Source organism: Tauraco erythrolophus, chromosome 1 (assembly GCF_009769465.1).
Source record: "Tauraco erythrolophus isolate bTauEry1 chromosome 1, bTauEry1.pri, whole genome shotgun sequence".
NCBI lineage: Eukaryota > Metazoa > Chordata > Aves > Musophagiformes > Musophagidae > Tauraco > Tauraco erythrolophus.
In genome coordinates, this window is record NC_141465.1 from 106,947,832 (window position 1) to 106,967,552 (window position 19,721).

Here is a 19,721-nt window from a genome sequence, read left to right on the forward strand (position 1 = left end):
GTGCTGTCTGCAGTTAAGATCTCTCTCCAGCTTTCTGTTATGGGTGAACAAACCCAGTTCTCTCCAACATCCATCCTCGTTGCTCTCTGCTTGACTTGCTCCAGTGTGTCACTGCCTTTCTTGTACTAGGGAACATGAAATTGGATGTGGTATTCCACATCTGCTCTGACAGATGTGAGAGTACGAGCAGAGGGTCAGAAGTGTCTGAATTGCTGCTCCACAGCTTGCTATTGCAGCCCAGCCTTTGCTGTAAGGGGGTGCTGGCTCATGTTGAACTTCTGCAATGCCGTTCCCTGAACTGTAGTGTTGCTTCAGAGGCTGCACGTGCTGTTGCATATGAACTTAGTAAACTGCCTCTTGAGGGTAAGGGGTGCTGGCAAAGGTAAAGCAACCCCTGGATCTCTGGCTTGAGAAAAAGAGGAAATACCCCCTCACACAGAGGTGAGACTGCAGCTGCATCACTAGAGGGCAACAGAGCAAGGCAGCAGATAAGGCCTCTGTGCCTGCTCTCAACATACCACGAGGTGGAACAGGGTGCCCCTTTATTGCGGCTGGAAGTGTCTGATTTGAGTTCACTTTGGCTCAGCTCTGGTAATTAGATATCACTGCCCTAAGATGCCCTTTCTAATTGCTTGCAGGGCAAAGGAGGTGAACCTTCTTCCTGCTTGTGAAGTAAGCTGAGCTCCTCATGTAGCAGCAGCAGCAGCAAAGGCTGTGACAGCAAGTCAGATTTTTCCAGCTGAAGCATGCAGTTCAGTAGAAACTATTGTGTAAGCAGGAAGGAGTAACAGAACAGCTGTGTGTGGGAAACAGATACTGCATCTCCCTTCAGAGATCCAAGCACCACAGCTCAGAAGATGGTAACAATAGGTCCTACCCTCCCTGCTGTGACCTTCTCTGGCTTCAGGGTAGTGGATGCTCATCCTACACGTCTGGAATTTAGGTAACCTGTGCTGGACTCCTGGCATTATTCTGGCAGGAATCTTACCCTTATAGTGTGTATTGTGGTAATCAACAATCTAGAAACTTGGAACTTGAGTTGAGCCCTAATCTTAGAACTAACTTTGGTACTAACAAAGCACCAGGCCAAGGGCTAAACTATGGGCTTTATTTGCCACAGTAGATTACATAAAATCCGCAGCTGTTTCACAGCACTGTTATAGCTGGCATTTTCCCTTCAGTTTTGAGGGCTTTATACATTCATTGAGTGCAAAGAGCCTTTTCTTTTAAGTAGGGAGGGGCAGTGACACTGATTTCACCCTCTCTTTGCTCCTCATCTAGACAAGCTTGGTAAGTGTTGTTGCATAAACAGTAGTTAGGCACTCAATAAAAAAATCAAACTTTATTCCTTGTACCAACATACAAAGTTCTGAGCTGAATAACTGATCTGTGTTAACAGCTTAAGTAGCTGTGAATGGAAAAAATTAATGCTTACATCAACTTCAAAAGATAAGCTCTCAAAATGCATGTCTCCTTCAGCCACCAGCTTCTTGCTGCAGGTTTAGTTCTAAACATCCTGCTTCTCTGGAAGCTTCAACTTTTGTATTAAAAACTGCAACTATCAGCATTAAAAAATGAAAGCAAAGACAAATCTGAGAAATAGATTGAAATATTCCACTGATGTGGAATCAGCCCTCACCTTTTTGTAACTATTAATACATATACAAATATACTGTTTCTCTTGGGTAGACAACTTGGAAAAGAAGGGGAAGTCTACCAACTCTTAAAGCCTCATCCTTGTACCTGAAGCATTTAAACATTTGGCCTAATTTCCTTTTCAAGTACTGACTGTGCACACCATTACTGCCCCTCATGTACCAGTCAAAGTAAATTGGTGCAACAGACATGGAAGATTCTTCAGCCATGCCCTGCTTTTAACTGCTTTTCTTATGGATGTATAAAAGGGAAGGAACAGCTCCTGCTATATGTAAAGGCTGGGGGAAATAAGTGTTGTGGACCTGCAGCAATCACCTTTCATCAAAACGTGCACTGGAGCAGCCAGTTTAAGTGCACATTGGCTAGGCTGCGAGAGGCAGCAGGTATGGAGATGCTTTCATCTAGGCTGAAAGCTTTTTCCTGTTTCTGGGGTCTGAAAGGGAAGCTGTAACAGGTGCAACTGAGCTGTTCCAGCTGTGACTGTTGTCAGTCACTCACAAGGTGTGGTTGCTGTCATGAGTTGCTAATTGCCACATAGCTCTGATGATCTTGGTGGGTTAAAAGAGCTCTGCTAACTGTAGAGGGCAGCTCATCTGTGCCTTCCATGAGGGTGGGTTGTCACTGACAGCATGCAGATGAGATCCCTCTGGACAACTCCAGGCCTGAGCCATGAGCTGTGTTGCTCTGAGACCTGCTATGCCTTCTCCCAGAATAGGCAGTAGCTGCTTCTTACACAGCAGAGCACGCTTGTATAAAGAACATCCTACTTCAAGAAGAGGCATCTAGAAATAGGTGTTATTGTATCATTTTGGATAATACTGACCACACATTCTATCAAGTAATGTGACCAAGCAGGTATGCCCTCCAGGCCTGAACGTGATAGGAACTATCCAGTCATATGAGCTTTTTCCACTCAGCTGAAGAGACACAGCAAGTGGCAGGACTCCAGCCCAAGTAAGTGCTAAGACCATGGGGTCAGTTGTCTTTAAGAACTCAGTTCTGGCTTTCCACTCCTCTTCAGCTTCCTTTTCTTCAAGCACATGGACACGTTGCTGTCAAGGTGACCCCAACAGGAACCTGCACAAAGTTACAATTCTGTGCTCTGAGCCAGCAGCTCTTTCCAGCAGTCTCCTTTGTGTTAAAGTCTTTAATTCAGTGGTGCTTAGTGTACTCCAGCATTACTTTGAAGGATTTAGAAGATAATAAAATGCTGCCACCCACTTGTTACAAATGCTGCATGGACTCCCTAAACCCAGTAACTATATGTTTTTATCTGAAATGCAGGCATATCTCAGCTCTAAGTTGTACAAAGTAGGGGGTGAACACTTCCTACTTTCACAAGCCCATGCACTGGGACAGCGTATACAAGTCAAACAGCAACTACTATGACCTTGGAAAGTCACAGAGCAGAAAGGAGCTGGAGAGAGACAGGGATCTGGCTGAGGGATATGTATTTGTCAGTCATACTCAGAAACATTAGACAAGACTGACATTATTTTGCATCAGACACTTGCCAGCAACAATGGGAAAGTTCACCACCACAGCACAGATTTTAAAAAGGTGCTTTGCCTTAGACAAGTCACAGCCTACTGCTGCATGTTACACTAAACCCAACAGGTCAACACAACTCTTTTTAGCACCATTACAGGTCAGGAAGATACATTTATGACATGCCATGTACCCACTGCAAAATCTGCAAGATGGAGATAGTTCTGCTGGTCCTATTCAAGTGGCATGTACTATAAAATCACCTGAATTTAAAAGATTACAAATCCTAAATTGGAGTAGAGTGCCTAAAATTAGGTCACTGATTTGGCCCTGCTCAGGCCATGATGTGATCTACACGGTTTTGATCGTTTATTTAAGTGATCCTTAAAAAACCTTTTGTTCTCCATCTCCTAGAAGGTATCAGTAAGAATCTATTTGTTTCATCATAAGTTTCCGGCTGTACTCATAGGCAAGGAACAGTGCTCCATTGGCCAGGAATGCACGGATCATAGTTGGCATTAGTCCAGAATACAAGGCAAGTACACCTGGAAATGAAATCAGAGCCAGTTAGCCATTTATTAAAACAGCCATCTGCATCACCCACTGCACTTTTGCCTTTGAAGGACATCGAAGTAATGCTTCTGCTTGGACAGGCAGGGACACAGAGAGAGACGAACTCCCTGGTGTAGCAGCTAACTGCAGTGTTACTGGATATGGATACAGGAGTATCTAGAGATGTAACATGAGTTCAGCTGTTGAAGTGCTTATGGTAGAAGCTTATCTGACAGAGTCTTCAGAAGGCTACCTTGGTCACCTGAGGACACAGCTCACAGCAGCTGTACCATAGCTGGCAAGTGGACAGAAAGAACAGCAGGACTATGTTGGAGCTGTGCCCCAAGACAGACTCCTGCTCTGATGAGTATCTTCCCTAGTAACAGAGCCAGGACTCATAGCTACTGCCATGCACACTTTTACACAATCTTCTGAAGTGCCTGGTGCAGGCCTTTTCCAGAAATAAGACACTGAGGTAGATGCCCCAAGTTGCCAGGATACATAGGATTGATTTATCAAACAACCCTTGGTCAGCCACATATTAACTTCTAGAGGTGAAGAAAAAATTCTGTACTGAACTTAACTTCAGTTAAGTTCCTTCAGTTTTCATGTATAGGTTTGGTCACAAGTAATGGAGCTCATTGCTTTATCTGCTTTCAATGCATACTGAGTTTTTGTTAGCTTTAAGTGAATTGTCTCCTGAGCCAAGAGGCACAGCAGATGCTATAGGTCTCAATTTATAGATTCCAAGCTTTCCAGACTACATGAAGCATCAATATTTCTGCTCATTTGAAACAGTTATTGTCTGTCTCTAACACAGTATCAGTGGACTAGGTTTCTTAAAAGCAATTTTTGGCATTGGAGGGTATAGATTTCAAATCTGCAGCCCCACAGATTCAGCTGATAGGCTGCATACTCACCTTCAGTTCTCACAACAGTTACAAACGTTCCCATAAAACCTGTCTGTTTTCCAGCCATTGAAAGAACCTGAATTCTAGATTTGACGCAGTCCACAGGATACACAGCAATCCACAGACAGCTGCCTCCAAAACCTCCACTTAGTAACAAAGGAACAGGACCTAAAGTTAAGAAACAAACTTTTATACACACAACAAAATATTCACCAACATAAATATCACATTATTTCATCTACAGAAGTCAAAGAGAACAGAGGAACCTGCTTATGACAAAAGAGCAGTTTCTGCTCCCCCACAAACATCTAAGTTAATTTTAAGCCACTGGTAAGTTGCAAGTCTAACTAGGAGCTCAAAGGTTATAAGGAGCACCTCTTAGATGATTTGCCATGCTAAAAAAGCATAACTCGGAATTCTGCTTTGACTGTATTAACTAAATTAACTTCACTCGTTTCACACTTGTAATCACTTTCCAATGCTAATTGTGAAATGGTTTAGAGTAACATCACATAGTGTCACTAATCACCTAGAGAGATTTATCTGGTACAGTTAAGTTACTTTGTGATCAGTCATTTTTCATGATGCAACCTCATTTTGTGTTTCAGATTAGATGTTTATAAACATTTTGCATCAACAAAGACCAGAATGCATGCAACTGAAATCCTAACTCCCAGCAAAACAAAGTGTGATTGTGCAGTCTTTCAACAGGAGACAAACAATCTTTATTCTGGCATCTCCTCATTTTTTTCCATGTCTAATTTTTAATCTCAGTGTTCTCTTACTGTCATTGCAATGACAATTAATGGTCAGCGTACATTTCAGCATACACTTGAACAGACGGTTCAAGGGAATACAGCTAAAGCCATCAAAATCGCTCTAAACAGCTGCTGAAATGAAATAGGTCAGAGCTGCATTACACTGTGGAGTCAGCCAGTTAAGTAGTTTTGTAGTATTACTGTTCGCTCACTGTATTTATTCTCCAGCTACAAAATATCCTGCTCCATTGGAAAGCGGTCACTTCAATAATTCATCACTATATGTACACAAAATGCAGGCTTCCGTATTCTGTATGTCCTGTTTCCTTCATTGTACAACTGCTATGCGTTATGAGCATATCTCCCTCCCTTATGTCCCCCATGATAGCATGCTAGAATCCACCAGGAAAAAAAAAGCACCATACCCAATTCATCTTTTGATCTCCCAGAGGCAAAGAACGTCCGACTCAGTTCATATCCTCCAAAGAAGAAGAAATAGCCTGGGACTTCCCGCAGCAAAGTACTTGACAGGCCACGGTAAAATCCAAGGGGACCATCCTTTTGAATAACACCTTTCACCACTGACCAAACTGTACTGATAGAGAGGTTGATACAGTTAGTGATGCTTAATAGCCAGACAAGCAGAAGGTTACAGAACAATAAGCAACTGCAGCTACAATTAAGGGTTAGATCCATAGTGTAGACAACAGGACTCAAATAAGACTCGGAACAAGATGCTGCCAGGAGCCCTTCACCAGTACCCAGCTTTACTAGTGCCTGAAAAATCTCCAGGCTGTGACCCTCACAGCCACAACTTGTCTCTGGTTAACAGTGCACTACAAATGTGACACTGAGCCAATACAGAATTAAAAATTATAAATACACATAAAAGGGTTTCAGAGATACTGGGCAGGGTGCATACTTACTTGTGTCCCTGGATTATCTTTCCTGACAACTGCATTTCATGCATGGCCTGCAGCCGGCACTTCACCAGCTCTGTGGGACAGAGGACAAGGGTGGCAAAGGCAGAGGCAAAGGAGCCTGCAGCAGCATTCTGCAGATCACTGCAAGAGAGAAACTGCAGAAGGTATTTGGGCACTGACCTTCAGTGCACTGGAGCCACTGCACCAGCAATCAGCTTCCTGAACCTGTAATCTCAAGCATCATCAAGAAAAACTGATGGACAGCCTTGGGGGAAAGAGTCTTAAAGGAAAACAGCAGTTACTTGAACTAGGGAGATGAAAAACCTAGCTCATTCCATCTTCACACGCAACTCAAATACATCCTTTTGATACCTGAGAAGGTATACCACAACCTTTACCCTTCTTGCTATACTTCAGAGATTGCAGCAGAACAAACACTATCAAATCTTCCTCTTCTTGGCTTTTATAAAAAATTCTGTAGACTTGTTTTACTGGGCAACTTTTGGGTACTCGTTACTTTCTCAAAGAGACAGAAGCAATAATCACCTCATATATAGGTCAGTGTTCTCAAACTCACCTTACCAGTATTAATACAGGTTTTCAGTAGAAGATGCTAGAAATCTGAAATCAAGGCCCAGTAGACCACTATAACCTTTCTATGGATGTGCTGCCATGAATGCAACCACGTAAATCTGAGACAGTGCAGACGAACATAAACCACACCACTGAACAGGACAGAGCTAATCTTCATTGACTCACAGCATTCCAAAACTAGGACTTACTTTGCGGTGGTATCACACACATTGCAAAGTCTGAGCTGCTAAACTGCCAGGACTCAAGAGGATGGTGCTCCAGGATCATTGCTTCATGATACACTTTAAATAGGCTCCTACAGACACTGGTGTGTTGGACAGGAGCTGCACAATAGTACAGAACAAGTGGAGTTTCTCTCTTCTTTCAGAGCCTGAGGAGTCAGCACAGCAGAGACTGACCTCTGCTGCACAGAAATTCTCACCACACAAGGCAGATGTTTGCCCTGTGCCCAGCAGTTTTGTACTCTTACAGTATCAAAGATTAAATCTACAACTTTTCACCTTACAGAAGCATCGCGGAACTAAAGTTGTGAGGTGAAGCAAAGCTTGTGGCATATTCAGATAGGAAAGTGACAAGAACTGACAAAGTGGAAGAAATAAGTTACTGGCTGCAGAGCAGCAACTGAATCACTTGCAGTAAATAAAGGGCAAGCTTGATGGCACAAAGCTTGGTTTAACAGGGATCTGAGATGCAACCCAATAAAGCTCAAGACAGAGTTAAGATACGGTACGTGGCCAATGCCTGCAGTCATTAAGCTATGAGCTAGAGCAAGGCAATAAGGTCACATGTTAGCATAATAAAATATGGAAGAGGTGCCTTAAAACTAAGCACTGAAGGGTGCACAGGATCCTTTCTCCTTCAGCAGAGATAAAAACCCCAGATGCTATCAGACTTGAAAAGAATTCTGATACATGTACATAAAGGACTAGATTCAGCCATAACTCAGATCTTTTCTACTTTTCCCTGTTGATGTTTAATTCTACATACAAAAATTCAACTACACCCATTGTTTAGGCTTTGGTCTTTAATACAGTGCATCTCATTGCAGAACCAGTAAGCCTTGACTCCTGCTCAAGTTTCCCCTCAACTCAAAACGCCCAATTCAGTATTTTTTCTGGGTGGGAGAGTTTTGGTCACACGGCACAGGAGCAAAAATCCTCTACTCCAACACTGCTGCTTCTTCTATAAAAGGCATTTATCTTGTTTTTCAAAGAAAATAACCTGCTAAAGATGACTAGTCACGTACTGAGAAAGTCAAACTGAGGTGAACAAAGATAATCGTTCTCTCAGTTTAGACTTTAGCACGAACGAAGTGAGTTTGGTTGGACTAAACGGGCATGTAAAGACAAATGGAATGTAGCACTTCTCTTTCCATTTGGTTGTTTCAGTTAGACTTTAGCATGGAACAAAATCAGTTTGGTTGGACTAAATGGATGTTACAAGATAAATGGAATTTAGCATTTCTCTCCATTTTTTTGACTCATGCATTGTGGCATGTATTCCTTTAACTGGAAAAAGTGTTGGGTTTGCAACTGTCCTTGTAACTGTTTTGCAAGGCTTCACATGCTGACCAGGGTATCTCTAAACACAGGCAGGCTGAGCAAGTTTATTTCCAAGCCATCTAAAGGTATTACTGAAAAAGTAACTTAAAGCAGAACTAAACTATTATAGCTGGTTTTGAGAAATCTCAAACACTATAAAACAATGAAAAAGTGAAAAGCAATTGCTTAGATACGGACAAGAAAAATGGTCAGGTTCACCTCAGTTTGCGACTTCACACGTTTTGTTCTTCAGGCTAAGACAGTATGACATTTTTTAAACAGCAGAGGCAATGAAGGTAATTATAGTTCTTTACCTATCCTATCTGGAGGATAGCCACCTCATCAGGGTTTCCTTCATCCCTTACAGCACACTGAGGTTTCTTGACTCTTCCACAAAGAGAATAGGTAGAGATGCCCTGGACAGACTACGTCAATGCAATTCTCTCATACAAACACCTCATAAGATGCCCCTACAATGATCCAGATGAAGAGACCAAGGGAGCAGCACCAAGGGAGAAATCTTTCAAGTAAACTTAAATCCTTTAGTGTTTTGTCCTAGTACAGCCATGCAGTCACACCATTTGCTCTTCAATCAACAATGACTTAAACAGCCATCCTGGATCTGAAAAGTACCAGTACCTGACCAAGGAAAGAAGAGTCAGATGTCAGAAGCACTTGCTATTGCTAGATATTCCAATTACATTCCCATTCTGTATGCTACTCCAAAGATGTGGAGTAGTACACCTATGTATACTGTTTGAAAGTTTCCTGCACTACCTTCCCTACACTCACTCTAAACATGCTGTCTCAGTCACATGAAGAGATGATGCTAGGACCTCTGCTAGTCTACGGTCCACCTCCCAGGAGGATCACAAAAGATGGTTAAGAAGTAAAGCATGCTGTTGGTAGTCCTACCTCCTACATTTTAGTGAGCAGAAAAAGATAAGGGGTCTGTAAGCTGAGCAAGCAGAAAATTCCTGATTTAAGAGAGCAATAAAAAAAAAGCAGTAACAGTTCTGTCTCAGTTGAGAGCTCTCAACTGCCAGAAAACAGCAAACAAGAATACAAGTAGAGAGAAATTAATGTACGTTTCTTCATCATTTCATATTCCCTAGTGGCAGGCCTTAGTCTTAAGATACAGCACATCTTGACATGTGACAGGAGAAGTCCTCACATAATGCCATTTTGAGATACCTGTCTTGCACGTAGGTAGGTACTCAGGTAACGTCAAGAGACCTCAAATGCAGAATCATGGCCTCCTCAGCTACTTCCATTTGGAGACAGACGTGACAGAGGCAGAACAAAGCTCTTAAAAAGCTGAACGTGGTTAATCTTATGTTAACGAATGAACGAATGGAGTTAGGATAGTATGAGAAGTCTTTTACACACTGTGGTGCAGTACAAGGATGGAGAAGGTGCAGCTACTCTCAGTGCTGCACAGAAAATATTCCTTGAGAAATGTCTAACAGTAAGGCACACTGAGACTGCTGGAGCACTGACAGTTCTAAAGTGATGCACCTGGAGAAAAGCCATCCTAGCTAGAACAAGACTATGTTCATTATGCCAGCACATAAATCCATGACTTGTTCACACCCTGAATACTCTGCACTGCTCCGGTCTCATGAGCTCAAGCCCAGATGCATTAAAATTACAACAATTTCAGAGAAAGGCAACACGGACAGTTAAAGGAACAGCTCCTGAGTGCTCACTCACTAGGAGGGCTGAGATCCTTCCACCTAGGAAAAGACTCAGGTGGGGAAAAGGGGCATGGAGCAATGGATAAAGGTCTACAAGTGGCATAAAGACAGTGGCTAAGGACCAACTGCTTCTTCCAGTTACAGAACTGATGGTTATCACCTGCAGGACTCCCTGCTGAAGTGTACTACAGATGCAAGGAACTTAAGAAAATTTGAGGGGAGACTGGACAAGTGCTTCAAAAAGCAAAGTGCTTCCAAAGCCACTGACTGGATCACATCAGACTCAAGAAATCCTCTGAACTAAGAGCATAGCCTAGCAGAGAACTCAGACTAAATATTAAACACTTTCTACTTTCTCATTCCTTAGTCCACCACTTATTGCCAGTACAGTAGATAACACACTGTGCAAACTGGACCCTCTGTCTAATCATCATTACATTCAAGCTTTTGAAACTTAAATAAGTAAATCTAAAAAGCAAGGCAATATTAGAAAAGTGTCCTTTCCCCTTAGTATGCCTCCCTGTAAGAGGAACCATTACCTCCCCTGCAAAATCAGAACAACCTAGAGATGGAAGGAATTCCATCTTTCAGGCGTTGCAATGCTCATTCCCTTTGGTAAGATGTTCCAGGTCTTGAATACTTCTATCAAGTTGTGATTCTCTAAATCAGCCAGCTGCAGCAACAAGTAGATGGCTCTGTTGTAGTTAGACACCATATCCTACCAAAGGTCTATACTCCAAAACTTACTACACTCTACACTGACAAGGGGCAGTGGGGGCCAGGACATTAAGTTGCAACCTGACAATACAGTGTTTGCAAGTAGCAGTTGCATGACTTTTTATTTATTTTAAAGCATGAAACAGATTTCTATTACTAACCTGAGCTTTGTTTTCCTGTCTACTCCCACGATTCTTCTCACAATTTGTTGGCAAAATCCATAGCACATGAACAGAACGGAGTTCTCCGCGATGTTGGCTACAAGCGCTGGTGTGGTTCCCTTGTAGAAGCCTCGAAATCCCACTTGTTTATAGGTTTTCACAAAACAGTCAACAATGCCTTTGTACATGTCGGGGAACGTCTGCATCTTCACCTTCGCGGTGTCAAAGGGCTGGCCAGTCATCACACATGCTGTCCCACCTAAGCAAGCAGTGGAAGTTAAGAGGGTGGCTGAAGGTTATCACAACTGAAACATCTACACGATACAATGCCGTTCGGAAAACCACGCAGAAACAAAGATGAAAGAATTGTCCACAGGAAACGACAACTGCACTGATTTTAGCACAATAGCATCAATTGTCAGTGGAGAATTTAGTTACCCAAAGAAGAAAAACCATGCATAAGAGCAGTAACAGCTTGATTCCCATTAAACACCTCCTTACCTTTCTAAAAGCAAGCATCTAAATGAATCAGTTCACTTACATAAACGGGTACTGAATTAGAGGTATTTGTTCTGCAATCAAGTCACTTGTGTTAATGAGTTAAGCAACATTTCCCCCTGTTCATTAATGCAGTGGCTCACAAGCCATCTGATTTTACGTTCCAACAATAATAAAAAAAAAAGATTTGTAATCAAGTGAGACAAAGATTCCCCAGGACAAGAGGAACACTGCTGAGAGTGTGCTAAAACTGATGATGCATTGTAAATTGAAAACAAAAGACTGAAGCTCTTTATTTCAAAACTCCAGGTGATTCTTATTTACATTTATTCCCATATACTGGAAGAAAGTGTCCAGGGCAAGCTGAAAAAGGGCAAAAGGGCAAAGTTTCTCAACATGTTATCTTTTGCAAACTGAACTGCAAGGTCAACACCCTGAAAACTTGTGAGGTATTTCCATCAATGTCATCAATAACCACTTTGCCCACAGTCCAGTGTTCTTCCACAAGATCTGACTCAATTCAGTAGCCTGCAGGAAGAGCTAATACCACACTTTTTCAGTAAGAAATAACAGCTTACACTGACAGCAATCTATTAGACATCCACACCAAACAGGAAGCATATGATAGGTGTACCTTATATAAACTTTATAGTTTTGCTTTTTTAGCAAGAGAGAACAACCATCCTAAACCAGAAGTTGATCTTTAACTAAAGCACAGTTGACATGCATATATCTTAAGGAGGGCAAATGAACACGATGGTTTTTCAGCTGTGAAACGGAAATAATTATCTGTAAACACAGATAATGTAAAGAAACTGAAATAGAAACAAATATGTGAATCCAATTAAGATTAGTTATTCTTCTTCTAACTGGGGAGTAGAAGAGTAAGCAAGCATTTGCTCAGCCAGGGTGATTTTCAATAGATTCTACTCTTTGCAAACACATTTGCGTTACATTGTTGTTGCTCCTCTGCAGGAGGACTTTAAGAGGAACTCAAGATGCTAGCTACCATAAAACCTCTTTCTCAGCCAGATGGATCATTAAAAGCTTCAGAGCAAATCATGCAAGGAAGCATGAAGAGCATCTTGCTCTGGCAGGGATAACCACGGAAAGAAGTAACTGGCTCAGACAAGTAACATCCATGCAAGCCTCAGATGAAAAGCAGAACTGGAAAGGCACAGACAGTGCTACTTGCAGTCAAGTCAGGTAGATATTAATCTACAGGACAACTGCTAGGTTCCTGTGTAAAAGTAGACCTAAACCATCCACATGTATTAAAATTATGGCTGTTGGAAGAAGCCCAAGAAAATCGGGAATGGTCTTGGGAATGCAAAGCTGAAAAATTGGGAGTTGACTGTGAATGGCTGTTCCAAAAAGAGAAAGGGCTGTCCCTACACTGTCATTGGGGGTGACACAAGAACCTCGTAAGCCTCAAGGTAAAGACCAAGAGTCCCAGTTAACACCTAAAATACTGAAGAAAAAAATCATTCTTCCAGCCAGCAGAAGTCTAAAAAAAAACAAAACAAAAAATGGAAAAACAAAAAAGTCAACCCTGCTTGAATGTTTAGACAAATGTAGTTGTAATAACACCAGAACAGTGGGGAAGAGAGCCCTACTTAACCAAAGAAGTGACTAGAGGTTGCTCAGATCCTAAGCAAAGGACTATGACCCACAGACAGCTAAATGACTTATTTATTCTCGTTCAGAATTTACTTGTCCCAACGTGTCATTACTATCAGCTAGTCCAGACTGTATCTGGACAGGAAGGTAAAACCAGGTTATGCATTTGCTGGAGGAACTAGCTGTTTGCCTCATTAAATACACTTTCAAAAGGGTGCAGAGACGTATGTAATACAGAAATGAGCACTACCAATGAAGACAGGCAATACAAAGCAAGTATGTAGAAAGAATAAGGAAAATAAATACCAAGGAACAGCAAAACTATTACAATAGAAGTAGCAAAGAAAAACAACAAGAACTTAGGATTACTGAAGTCATGTTGAAAAAGGTCTGAATTCCTTCATCTTATCCAAAGGAAGGAGAACCATACCAGAGAAGAAAACAGCGCAGTTAGTTCTAAGATCCTCTAAGCCCTACTGCCAAAAACCAGGCAAATCTCAAACGCACGCCCTGTTGGCCTGAACGTGGGCATGGAACAGTATCTCCAAGCAATGGATTTCTGAGCTAATGCCAGTTTCCAGCTCTTGTAGTAGCCAAGATGAGACACACCAGGCTTTTATTCAGAAAGACAGCTTCCTAAGCCAGAGTGCTCCACTGCCGTGGATATTAACAGCAGCATTCCTGAGCTGAAGTAGCAGGGAAGGAAGCAACCACACCTCCCATTTAAGCACCTGGCAACACCTGCAAAAGATACTAAGTTGCTACTTTGGGAACTAGTGCAGATGTTACAGCTGTTCTTTACTGAGGATCTGCTCCTTCGGCTGGATGCCCACAAGTCTATGGGGCCTGATGGTATCCACCCGAGAGTCCTGAGAGAGCTGGCGGATGTCATTGCCAAACCCCTGTCCATTATCTTTGGGCAGTCTTGGCTCACTGGGGAAGTTCCGCTGGACTGGAGACTGGCGGATGTTACTCCCATTTACAAAAAAGGGCGGAAGGAGGATCCGGGGAACTACAGGCCTGTCAGTTTGACCTCGGTGACGGGCAAAGTCATGGAACAGGTTATCTTGAGTGCTATTAATGAGCACATACAGGTTAACCAGGTGATCAGGCCCAGTCAACATGGGTTTATGAAAGGCAGGTCTTGCCAATCAAACCTGATCACCTTCTATGACAGGGTGACCCGCCTGGTTGACGAGGGAAGGGCTGTGGATGTAGTTTTCCTGGACCTCAGTAAAGCCTTTGATACAGTTTCTCATAGTGTTCTGGTGGAGAAACTGGTAACTGCTGGCCTGGATAGGCACACCCTCCTTTGGGTTAAAAACTGGCTGGATGGCCGGGCCCAAAGAGTGGTGGTAAATGGGGCTAAATCCGGCTGGAGGCCGGTCACCAATGGGGTTCCCCAGGGCTCAGTGCTGGGTCCAGTTCTGTTTAACATCTTTATCAATGACCTGGATGAGGGAATTGAATGTACCCTCAGTAAATTTGCGGACAACACCAAGCTGGGAGGCTGTGTCGATCTGCTCGAGGGTAGGGAGGCCCTTCAGAGGGATTTGAACAGACTGGATCGTTGGGCTGAGGCCAATGGCATGAGCTTTAATAAGGCCAAGTGCAGAGTCCTTCACTTGGGGTATAAAAACCCCAAGCATCGCTATAGGCTTGGGGAGGAGTGGCTGGAGAGCTGCCTGGCGGAGAAGGACCTGGGGGTGTTGGTTGACTACCGGCTTGATATGAGCCAGCAGTGTGCCCAGGTGGCCAAAAAGGCCAATGGGATACTGGCGTGTATCAAGAATAGTGTGACCAGCAGGAGCAGGGAAGTGATCCTGCCCCTGTACTCGGCACTGGTGAGGCCGCACCTGGAATATTGTGTCCAGTTTTGGGCCCCTCGCTTTAAGAGAGATATTGAGCTCCTGGAGCGAGTCCAAAGAAGGGCAACTAAACTGGTCAAGGGGCTGGAAAATAAAACTTATGAGGAGCGGCTGAGGGAGTTGGGGCTGTTTAGCCTGGAGAAGAGGAGGCTGAGGGGAGACCTGATTACGGCCTATAAATACTTGAGAAAAGATGGTGGGGAGGTAGGGGAAGGGCTCTTTACATTAGTGATGGGTGATAGAACAAGAGGAAATGGGCATAAGCTTAGTCAGGGGAGATTCAGGTTGGATGTTAGGAAGTATTTCTTCTCTGAAAGGGTTGTCAGCCACTGGAATAAGCTGCCCAGGGAGGTGGTTGAGTCCCCATCCCTGGATGTGTTTAAGAATAGGGTGGATGAGCTACTTGAGGATATGGTTTAATGGGGATTAGGGATGGTTGGACTCGATGATCTCTAAGGTCTTTTCCAACCTAGAAATCTATGAATCTATGAATCTATGAATCTCAAAACCAAGGAGAATGAACAGACTAACGGAAACTATTTTCTAAGGCAATGAAGGAACAATAGCAGAAACACCTCTTCCCTTGGAAGGAAAGAGGGTACTGTCTAGTCAATAACGCCCTTTGCACAGGCTAAAAAAGCAGGGATTCGCCAGGCAAAACATGGTGGCAGACAAACCGTTATCTTTTACCCTTTGCTTTCTCACTGCACTAAGGTTAACTCCACTCTGACAAATTACCTCAAAGGACTACCCTTGAATGCACTTCTTCAAAACGCCAAAAAGACCACTTTGCCCTGGTAGAATTGTAAACCAGTTTGTTCCCCAGCCACAGACACTACCAACATGGTAATGTCAGCGAGACAATGCAACTGTTTCCACGTTTGTGACTGTCACAACTGGTCCAGCAAAACTTTACAGCAAAGACTAGAACGCAGTGGAAGTTAGTTAAGTGAATTCATCGCCATGTCCTTCTACTGAGCTTCTCTGCTTTTAAAGATTCATGCCAGGGTGTTGTCTGAGCCAACAACCCTTCAGATAACCTCGCCCATTTCAACTAGAGAGGCTTCCTGTGACAAAAGCAGCACCTCAATCACTCACACAGTTTCTGAGTTCATTCCAAAACTCTACTGCGACTGATTCTTAAACTCACATAAGCATGAGAACTAACACTGCAACTTAAACCTCCTTCACTGTTTGGCAGGGGTTTCACCAGCGAGAGGCGACAGTGATGCAGTTACAACATTGGCTGAGGTCAGCTGCTTCACCTCCATACACTTAAAATACAGAAGGCATGGCTTTTTATAGCAACGGGAAACTGCTTTTACATCTGTCAAAGCTATTAAACCGCCCCTCAGAAGTTTTGTGCAATTAAGTTCTCTCCAGCACTACCTGCAGCTCCTGCTGTGAGGTCAATAGCAGCCTGAATAGCAGAGTTGATTCTCATGCTTCACACTTGTTTATCAGTTACTTCAGAGTGAAGTCTCACGTTTCCTGGCAGGTGTTGAGATACTTGTCTCCTGAGGGAAGAGAAAGATGAAGCATACGCTATTTACAACAATAACTCTGACAGGCAAAAGCATCACATGAACGTTTTCATGTCATCTCTACTGTTTAGCTTATTCTAAACCATTTAGAGACAGAAAACGTTTGTCCCCAAGACTGAAACATAGCATAGCATATCAGTATTTTGACTGACTAGTTTTGCCACATTAGGCAAGTCTTCTAGAGTAGCACTGCCTAGCTTCAGATTACTTGGGCTTTCCAGCTTCTAGTCTCCCTGGATCTCTCAAACGAAAGCAAAGAGTACCTCCAGGGAACAGTGTTGAGCATTACCTTTCTAGTGATTATAGAAGCAGTCTCCCATCAGGTGTCTAAGACCAGCTGGCAGGAATATTCCCCCTCTGTCTCAGCTCCCCACCTGTAAAGCAAAACAGAGAATTGCTCTCCTCATAGTGAAGAGCAGCTAAGAAAACTGCATTCATGATGATACAGGCACATTAGGTATTTCTACGTGGCTCAAAATATGAGTAGAAAAGGAATGAATATGAACATCAAGAATTGTGTCTGGCTGTCATGTTCCCAGTGCAAGTCCCCCCCACACCAGCATATCATAAATAAGAATTACACCTCATCTCTCAGGAAGGCAGCTGGAAAACGGAAATAAAAAGGTGACACTTTCAAGTAAAACATTCCAATTAATTCAGTTCTCAAGCTTGCAGCAAGGTACTTTCACTGGGTTAGCAGTTAAAACATGCTTGCTTATCTGGAGTAAAATCACTGAGCCAAAGAGCTCCCACCATTTCAGAACTGTATTGCTGAACAAGACACTCAGCTGGCAGTGCTGTCAAAAAATTGCATAAATTTTAAAAAACACATGAATACACACATGAATCAGCCCCTCATTAACTTTTAAGCCTGCTTTCAAGCACAGTACATCAGTAAACAGAGCATTCTTCAGTCTTCTACCTCCTGTAATGCTTCTTTTGAAGCCCGTTGCCTCCTAAAATGTATTTTGGAGTAATATGAATAAAATTGCTATGGGCTACATTGAAAGAATAATTTTTAAAAAACACACTGTATAAACCACATCCTTTGTGCAGCCTTCACGTGACAAGCACAGACACTTGCATACGAGCAAGGCTTTAAGCAAGTGTGTCTCTAAACAGATCTATTATTCCTGAACTTTAAAAAAAAAAACACCAGTAGGCTAAATACTGCCACTCAGTAACTTCACATGTCCAATCCGTTTAAGATGTGTTGCATGAATCTGAATGTAATGGATTTAAAAAAAAAATAAAATCATTACTCTTGCAATAAATGGCACTAATACATGTTATTTCCAAGTTGTGGTTATAGATTTGAACCGTTTCACTACTGACAGCACACCATGCTAGGTGTTACTTCAAAACAGAGACTCCAAGACCAAGTTACACTTCATTATCCTATATACCTCATTAGTGTTCACGCATCACTCTGCAGTTTTGCTTCTCGTTTAGAGGAAGAACAACAGATCAGCAAGACAGCCTCTGAACGAAGGGAATTACTAGAGAGCAACAATTGCCTGCCTTCAGTAAAGCGTACACTGCTTGTATCGTGTGCAGCGCTTAACAACTTATGCCAGTTCTCAAAGGGAGCAAATGCCACCCACAGATACCCACCGAAAGCTTGCCAGCAGGAGGAAAAACAGATATGCCTATGAAAATATGGAAGTTTTAAGAGTCAAAGAAGTTTAGTTACCTGATCCATAAGAGTACATTGCCACTTTCAGAAGATTTCAGACTCAGTCAAAGCTACAGCAGTATTATATGTGTACATACCTTCTCTCCTACTTTTTCCTATTTGTAATAACACTAGCAGCTTAAAAACTGCTTGTAGATATACCGAGGCCACAACGAAAGTTCCTCCTGTTACTTCCACAGTGAATCCAAGCCCCAAACCTGGAAACACAGAAGCGTTAAGCTGGTGTAACAGGTCCCACGCAGTTCTCCACCCGCAGCCCCAGATGCTGTTCTCTGCTGCTGCGTTCGCCAAACACGAAGCAGACGAACCCAAGAGGCAGCACTGCTCCTTGCCGGAGCCCCGAAAGGCGCCCGCAGCTCCGCTCCAAGGTGACCGCAGGCCGGCACCCAGCGGCGCAGCGGATCGCCGGGCCAGCGGCGGTCACACGTGCCCACGGCCGGGGCACAGACGGACCCTTTGCCGGCCAGACCGCCGGCTGCCGGGCGGGCAAAGCCGAAGGGCGGCTTTCCTCAGGAGCGGAAGGCTGAGGCTGCGATGGCGGTAACCGCACGTTCCCAGAACACCCGCCCGTTCGGAGCGGGAAAGCCCCGGCCTGCGCCTGGCGGGACGGCGCCGCGGGATGGCGGAGGCCTGCCGGGGCAGGAAGCCGCCTCACCCCGCACCGCCCCCGGCCCAGCGTCTCTCCCAGGCGGCTGCACGCAGCCGGCGGCTTCCCGAGGGACCGCGGCGCACCCCAGGCCCGCCCGCCCGCCGGGCCCACAGGCCGCGGGGCGGCGCGGCTCCCGCCCGGGGACCCCTTCCCTGCGCACCCCCCCACCCGCGGCGCGGAGAGGGCGAAGCCGGCACCGCCACTCACTGCAGCACGCCACCCGCCCGGCCGGCCCCGCTGCCGCCGCCGCCCCTAAATAGGCGGCCTTCCCGCTAGGGAAGGCGCGGGCCGGGCAGACGCGCGGCTGGGCTGGGCTGGGTGAGGCCGGGCCGGGCCGGGCGGCGGCCTGCGGTGCCCCCGGCGGCGAGGGGCGGTGCTGGGCGGGCCGGAAAGCGCCCAGCGGCGGCGTGGCTGCGGGGCGGGGGTCCGGGCTTGGGGCTCCGGGCCCGTACAAGTACCAGCCGTGGAAGAGCCCCGCTGCGTGTCTGGAGCCCCGCAGCCGGGCAGGGGCCGCGGTCGCTGCGTGTGCTGGAGGGGCGGCGGCGGCGGGGCCAGAGCCCCTGGCCGGGACGGCCCTGAGCCCCGTGCCCGGCGCTCGGGGTCGGTGCGTGGCACAGCCCGCGGGTGGCTGCGGACGCGGTGGTGGCTGCGGACAAGGCCAAGAGTCGGGCGGCTGCTGCTGCTCTGGTCGAGTAGCACATGCACCTCGGTTTTTCCCCAAAAAAATTTGTGCTTGGTGGGCTCTGGTTAAGCTTACTGAGCAGGATGTCATTGAATTTATGAATTAGAATCACAATATCGTTTTGTTTTCGTTGGTTGGTGGGTTTTCTGTTTGTTTTGTTTTGTTT

General features: G+C 44.7%; 1 protein-coding gene across 2 annotated transcripts; it reads right to left on the reverse strand.

Annotated features, from left to right (window-relative positions):
• Nucleotides 1-2,626: 2,626 nt before the first annotated feature.
• Nucleotides 2,627-19,130, reverse strand: SLC25A15 (solute carrier family 25 member 15). 2 transcript variants are annotated; one of them, XM_086612541.1, is made up of 10 exons: nucleotides 19,081-19,130; nucleotides 18,302-18,421; nucleotides 16,818-16,902; nucleotides 16,374-16,501; nucleotides 10,999-11,257; nucleotides 6,292-6,429; nucleotides 5,791-5,960; nucleotides 4,617-4,775; nucleotides 3,538-3,689; nucleotides 2,627-2,733 (listed from the first exon to the last, which is right to left on the reverse strand). In XM_086612541.1, the coding sequence occupies exons 4-9, from the start codon at nucleotides 16,426-16,428 to the stop codon at nucleotides 3,565-3,567; spliced, it is 906 nt and encodes a 301-aa protein (XP_086468667.1). In that variant the 5' UTR covers nucleotides 16,429-16,501; nucleotides 16,818-16,902; nucleotides 18,302-18,421; nucleotides 19,081-19,130; the 3' UTR covers nucleotides 2,627-2,733; nucleotides 3,538-3,564. The 2 variants fall into 2 exon arrangements, with proteins under 2 accessions (XP_086468667.1, XP_086468658.1); XM_086612532.1 differs by having other exon boundaries at nucleotides 2,627-3,689.
• Nucleotides 19,131-19,721: the final 591 nt, after the last annotated feature.